The sequence below is a fragment of the Alligator sinensis genome, unplaced genomic scaffold (genome assembly GCF_000455745.1).
Source record: "Alligator sinensis unplaced genomic scaffold, ASM45574v1 scaffold360_3, whole genome shotgun sequence".
Taxonomy (NCBI): Eukaryota; Metazoa; Chordata; order Crocodylia; family Alligatoridae; genus Alligator; species Alligator sinensis.
The window spans coordinates 3,110,362-3,117,538 of NW_005841977.1; the positions used below are offsets into that span (position 1 = coordinate 3,110,362).

Below are 7,177 nucleotides of genomic sequence, written 5' to 3' on the forward strand. Positions count from 1 at the left end.
AAGCTACAGTTTTTAAGAGTGAACAGATTACGTTGTTGTTACTGGGCTGCCTGGCCCTTAAGGAACCATGATATTACTAGTGCTCAGTTCTAGTGATGCCAGCTTTCTTTTTACAACCGATTTACACCAGAGGCACATTAGAAGCAGCTGTTGACATCTTTCATGTCATCAAGAGAAGACAAGGAACAAAAATGTGGTGTTCCTCCTACATACTGGATCCCAGAAGCCCTCATCTAAATTCTGCTTTTAAGACTTGGAGAAGTTACGCTGCTTTTTTACAATGCTGTAGTGCTACTGACATCCTCAAATAAAATAAGAACTCACACAGCTGTCTGGTTTACTGTTGTGAAGTCTGTGATGAGCTGGATTCCACTGTCTGTGTCAAGTAGCTATAATGTACTGATAAGTTACCTATCAAAATCAGCAGCAATTAAGCAACAAGAAGTAAAAGATTGGATTACAGAAGATACAAAGATGAAATTGTGAATTATTATAGTTGTGCTTAGTGATCTTGCATGACAGATGGCACAAGAAAAACAAATTATTAAGAGATTCAGGGGATATGTAAGGGGCACAGAAATATTCAGCAGGGAAGGAACAAGGGGAGTATGTCTTCACTGAGGAATGGAGACCATAAACATGTTCTCTGCAGTAATAAAACAAGTTGTTAGAAGTAATGGGGTATCCTGTTATTAATCATGTTTATTACGGTAGTGCTTAATGGCCAACCAAGAAAGGGGCCCTTTTCAAACAGTAGGAGATGGTCCTGGCCCCAAAGAGCGTACAATACAAATAGATCGGACAGCCGCAGGGCAGGATGCCTGAAATGGATCCAACACATAAGCAGAGTGAAAAAAGTGATTGCAGCAAACAGCATATTACCTCCACTCTGTGTTTACTTAGGATGAGATAAGCTAAATGGGGAAAGCAAAAATGAAGAGGAGAGATGGGGCAGCTGTGGAGCAGCTTTTACCTAGAGGAAATTGCTCTTTCACAGATGCTGTTACAACTTGAAAGGTGCAGAGCTGTTTGCTTTCAGTAGAAAGCATCAGCTCTGTCCACCTACCCACCTGGTTGAAAAGCCCACAGACCACTCATTGGCAAAGCAATTAAGACTGCCTTTGAAGGATTAAGTTACAATATAAACTCCTCAGGCTTCCATGCTCAATAAGCTTTGTGAAATTGAGCCCTGTGCTTACTGGCACTGCTTTGAGAAGCCAAGAAAGAGGTGAATAAAGGAGGAAATACAGGCAGAGTTGCTTAGTACTCATAAATTGTAGGAAATGTGCATATCCTGGAAGGAAGCAAACCTCACAAAATTGGAGAGGGAGGGGAAGGAGAGGTGGGGGGGGACTTTCAGTCTGTGCCTGAAACTTCTAAGACTTTACCTAGCTTATAAGTATAAAAAAAAAAAACAAAAAACAAAAATCACTTCATACATTCAGGGAAAAAAAACCCAAAAAACTAATGCTATACTGTTCTAGAATATTTATTACAAACTAGTCAGAGGGGACCAGCAGACATTGAGGGAGTCCCTATTCCCCCGAGCACTACCAGGAATGACTAGAAATAATGGTCACAAGCTGGCAGAGGGTAGATTCAGGCTAGACATCAGGAGGCGCCACTTCACTGTCAGGGCGGCTAGGATCTGGAACCAACTTCCAAGCAAAGTGGTGCTGGCTCCTACCCTGGGGGTCTTTAAGAGGAGGCTAGATGAACACCTTGCTGGGGTCGTTTGACCCCAGTACTCTTTCCTGCCATGGCAGGGGGTCGGACTTGATCTGCTCAGGTCACTTCTGACCCTACCAACTATGAAACTATGAATTACTGCTGGAGCAGAAATACATGTTTACACAGAACTAAAGCATCAGCATGCTGACAGGACAAAAAAAACCTCTGATGCTGTAGGCTGGCCTCCTAGCATGCTCAGTGGAGGCCCCAAGTCACTGAAGCATCAACAGGCACCTGAGCACATATGCTCAATTTAGCTGGTCCTTCAGAACTAAAGAACCACTGATAGAACAGGACAGAGTAGCAAAGGGAACACAAAAAACCTTCGGTATGCATTAGGGGTGTAGGTTGTAACCATGTTGGTCTAAGGACATAGACAAACAAGGTTCTTTGGGTAAATCTGATATCTTTTATTAAACTAACTCAAATCCGAGTTGGTCTAATAAAAGATATCAGATTTATCCAAAGAGCCTTGTCTGGGCAGGCATTATGTTTTTTTGGTCTATCCAAGTGGTATTCCATGGCTCAATCTCACCCAATGCTAAGTACTGTGGCACTACCAAAAGATGCACTTATGCTTAAGTGTGGCTGGCTTCACTGCTTAAGGATGCTTCACTGTTTCATGGCATCAGGCCAGATCATTCTGCACCTTGCAGGATCAAGCCCTTCAAAGTATATACACTTCAGGGACACTGCTACTTAGCCAGCCATCTTGAAACACACTAACTCAAAAGTTAGTCCTTTCCTGTGTATTGTGACTTCCTCAGTGGAGGGAAGCTTTGTGCTATGGCACCTAATCTGCCCTGTAAGCTTTCAGGTGTACTACATTCAGCAGATGTCTGTCCTCAAACACAAAGCAATTATTATATATCAGTAATGAACATATGGCATAGAATAACACCAGCTTTCAGAGCTCTTGTGTTGCTGTAGCTCAAGTAATTTTTTTTTTTTTTTGCTGGCAGAGGGTAGATTCAGGCTAGACATCAGGAGGCGCCACTTCACTGTCAGGGCGGCTAGGATCTGGAACCAACTTCCAAGCAAAGTGGTGCTGGCTCCTACCCTGGGGGTCTTTAAGAGGAGGCTAGATGAACACCTTGCTGGGGTCGTTTGACCCCAGTACTCTTTCCTGCCATGGCAGGGGGTCGGACTTGATCTGCTCAGGTCACTTCTGACCCTACCAACTATGAAACTATGAATTACTGCTGGAGCAGAAATACATGTTTACACAGAACTAAAGCATCAGCATGCTGACAGGACAAAAAAAACCTCTGATGCTGTAGGCTGGCCTCCTAGCATGCTCAGTGGAGGCCCCAAGTCACTGAAGCATCAACAGGCACCTGAGCACATATGCTCAATTTAGCTGGTCCTTCAGAACTAAAGAACCACTGATAGAACAGGACAGAGTAGCAAAGGGAACACAAAAAACCTTTGGTATGCATTAGGGGTGTAGGTTGTAACCATGTTGGTCTAAGGACATAGACAAACAAGGTTCTTTGGGTAAATCTGATATCTTTTATTAAACTAACTCAAATCCGAGTTGGTCTAATAAAAGATATCAGATTTATCCAAAGAGCCTTGTCTGGGCAGGCATTATGTTTTTTTGGTCTATCCAAGTGGTATTCCATGGCTCAATCTCACCCAATGCTAAGTACTGTGGCACTACCAAAAGATGCACTTATGCTTAAGTGTGGCTGGCTTCACTGCTTAAGGATGCTTCACTGTTTCATGGCATCAGGCCAGATCATTCTGCACCTTGCAGGATCAAGCCCTTCAAAGTATATACACTTCAGGGACACTGCTACTTAGCCAGCCATCTTGAAACACACTAACTCAAAAGTTAGTCCTTTCCTGTGTATTGTGACTTCCTCAGTGGAGGGAAGCTTTGTGCTATGGCACCTAATCTGCCCTGTAAGCTTTCAGGTGTACTACATTCAGCAGATGTCTGTCCTCAAACACAAAGCAATTATTATATATCAGTAATGAACATATGGCATAGAATAACACCAGCTTTCAGAGCTCTTGTGTTGCTGTAGCTCAAGTAATTTTTTTTTTTTTTTTGTGTGCAGTGTGATCATAAACAGGCCATGGTACCCTTTAAAGGTTTCTTTTACATTAAACAACTTAAAGGGAAGCTCAGATTTCATATTAAAAATTAACTATCTGCATCTGTCTTTTTTACTAAAGAGTTAAGACTCTATGGAAAAGTTCCTTTTAGAAATAAATGAGTGGCTTTTTTGGATAAAAAGGGAAATCTCTTCTACATAAAAGCAGGTATTACAAAATGGATATTTCTTTGAAAATTATCTGCCTGCAAGTCCTGGATTAAATAAAACGCATTTCCCACTGCCTTCCTTCACCGAGTGAGGATCCTTTAGTTTCTTTGTCACACACAACTGCTTAGACCAAGACTTGTGTGTTCTTTAACCACTTGCACTGTAACTACACAGTGTCATACCACAAGATTAGAAGTATTTAGTTGAGATTAAGAGAAAGAAGCTTTCTTATGGGGACAAGACTATCAACCTTACCTTTCCTACAGCACATCACCATATTTTTAAGCACTAGTACCATCTAACAGTCTCTTCGAAAAGTCATAACAATTATGCTTTCCCCCCCTGCGCTACACTACTGTAGTAGACTCCCCATCACTAAAAGTTAGTTAAACATACCATATGCTTCTAGCTGCATACATAAGAAATGGGTTCTTCCCAGGTCTCTAAACTATCATTTTGATTTCTCTTAAAATATGATGCTCGTTTGTATTTTAAATTTGGACTTTTCTACTTTTTTGTTATATATGAAGACACCCAAAAGTTGTGTGAAAATGCATGTGTATTTTTATCCTTAAATAGAAGGCCAACCAAGCATGAAAAGGTAAGAACTGATGCAAGGATCTCCTGGAGGTTGTCTCAAGATGTTCTACTGCAAGAGCTCACACTTTAAAACAGGGGTGGGCAAAATGTGGTCCGGGGGCCAGATGCGTGCCACTAGGCCATTCTATCTGGCCCACGGGGCCCCTAAAAAAAAAAAAGACAAAATTAATCTGCCCCTGATGACTTGCCAAAACTCAGTAAGTGGCCCTCTGCCCAAAATAGTTGCCCACCCCTGCTTTAAAAGGAAAGAGCAGGGATGGATGTCCTTTTCCAGCTGAAGATGCCATCAAAAGCATTAAAAAGATTTAAAACATTCTGGCTAATTCTTTTCTTTTTCAATATGCTCATGCTCTTTATCATTTTATTCTTTCTGTCAGACAATTTTCCAAGCTAGTTAGGACCAGAACCTCAAATTTAAAAAAAACAAACAAACCCCCAAGCAGAAAGCTCAAGTCTTCCTTATACATAGGCTAAGATATCAAAGGGATCCAAACCCTTTAGTTTCAAATCTGTTCCCATCAGCAACTGTTACACATTTATTACACCTGAACAGTTATTAGTACTCTAGAGCAGCAGTTCTTGACCTTTTTTGCACCAGGACCCATTTGTAACTATTGATGACCAGTCCCAACCCAGTGCCCCTCATTTCCAACCCACTGCCCCCAGATCCCATCCCCCATGTGCAGGGCATAGGGTGGGTGTGTAGAGCAGGAGGGGCAGCAAGCAGCCCCTTGCAGGCTGGAACTCTGCCAGCCTTCAAAGGAAAAGCTATGGTTCTCCATGTTTTCCTCCTTTAAAAGGAGAAACCATTTTTAAAGTTTGTTCGTGACCCTTTCATATATTCTTGAGACCCACGCGCTGAGAAACACTGCTCTGGAGTAACAGTATAAGCATGTCCCAAAAAGCAGGGTAAAATGCAGATTTGCTCCAACCACACAGAGCATGGAAGTATATGACAAAGAAAATATCCAGCCAGTAGAAGAGGTTACCAAGGTAAACACTGGGAATTTAAATGAAGAGCCTTCAGGTCAAATACCCATTTCAAGGGAGTCAGAAGTCTGAAAGTCTGTGTAATAAGACAGATAAATCTGCACTATTAGAAAATTAACCTTTTTCATTGAATAGCTGAAAGGAGAAAGAGAAACAGCTTCATAAACAGTTTTATATAAAATTACTTTTCTGAAGTATCCAGCACCTGAGAAACAGGCAGACCTGCCTCAGTGTGAGCACATAGGAAGAAACACCCCAGTAGTAGAAGCCTGGTAAAAATCACCTTACATAATTTATGGTTAAAAGCCTGTTGGCTTTAAGACAAAAGAAGTAGCGTGTCCAAAACGTTTCTACTCAGGACAGCACACAAAGAAACAACAAACTCTCCCTGTGCCTGAAGGGTGTTTGTACCTGAAAGCTTGCAAAGAACAATTTTTTCCAGCTATTTAGTTGGTCCAATAAAAGGTATCACAACCACCCAAAGAACCTTGTCTGATGTCCTTAGACCAACACGGCTACAACCAACAACCCTCTGTCCAAAGTGTTAACTTTGTTGGGGTAACAGCAGTAACTTGAAAAGGTGCCAAGTGCAAAAAGTTAATCTCTGCTGCGATCTCTCTTTCATGTTACCCAGCTAATTGCATTTACGAGGTTCTTTAAAAGTTGGAAGTCCACCTAAGGAAATGCAACAAGTAAACAGATTGTGTTGTATGCAGTTATTGCCAGTGCAAGTGCTTTAAAACAACATGATACTGGAGCACTGTTTGAGTGCATTTATTAATTTAGTTTAACATTGCAGGATGTGGGTGCCTCAGTCCCATCTTTTATCAAAACAGCCAAAAACAATCAGCGTTTGTACATTTGTCTCCCAACTCCTCTGCCGTCTGCCAAGAAACAAGGCTCTGCCGTTAACTTGCATCTCTCTCATTTATCTGTTTGAAAACAAACAGAGCTACTCCTTCAGACCCTCCAATCTGGTGATTTTGCACAGCACAGCACCGGCACCAGCATCCTCTTGTTAGTTGATGCACTGACTCAGAAGTGGCTCGCCTTCATTAAAACTCCCCGAACAAAAGCAGGCAGAATTTTTTTTACCAGCAAATGCTTTTGAAATACTGAGTTCGCATTAAACTGTTTGGATGGGACAGGGAGAGAGAGCAAAGTGTAACTTCTCCTTTACTGACCCATAGCTTTCCTGCTTAAAAGCCTCGGGGCCAGCAGAAATACCATTTTTACCAGCAGAGCTGCTACAGGCAGTTTTTTTTTTTTTTGCTAAAGCAAAAGCACACAAAGGTTGGCAAAAAAAAGAGAGAGAAGGGAAAGCAAGAAGCTTTCCTCCAACCTTCATCCTCAGAGTCTGGTGGATGTCTGCTGCGAGCTCCCCTTTCCACCACTGCTCTTCCATGCTTTTTCTTCCCATCCAGACACCAGGGCTGGAAAAGAGAGGGGTGGAAGACAAAGTTACTCTGCCGGGAAGGCGGCGCCGCCGTCCCACGGGGCAGCTCTGGCAGCAGGGGCTGGGGAGAGACCGGGCGAGGCGTCCTGGGCCCCAGGCCCGCGGGCTCCCCGCACCCCGGCGCGCG

General features: G+C 42.6%; 1 protein-coding gene across 2 annotated transcripts in view; it reads right to left on the reverse strand.

Moving 5' to 3' along the window:
* CCNJL (cyclin J like) overlaps window positions 1-7,025 on the reverse strand; it is a 48,060-nt gene extending 41,035 nt beyond the window's left edge. For both annotated transcript variants that reach the window (XM_006021078.2, XM_025200914.1), the window contains exon 1: window positions 6,937-7,025. In XM_006021078.2, the coding sequence (XP_006021140.1) occupies window positions 6,937-7,014 (78 nt within the window). In that variant the 5' untranslated portion in view covers window positions 7,015-7,025. The remainder of the gene's footprint in view (window positions 1-6,936) is intronic.
* Between the last annotated feature and the right edge of the window lie 152 nt (window positions 7,026-7,177).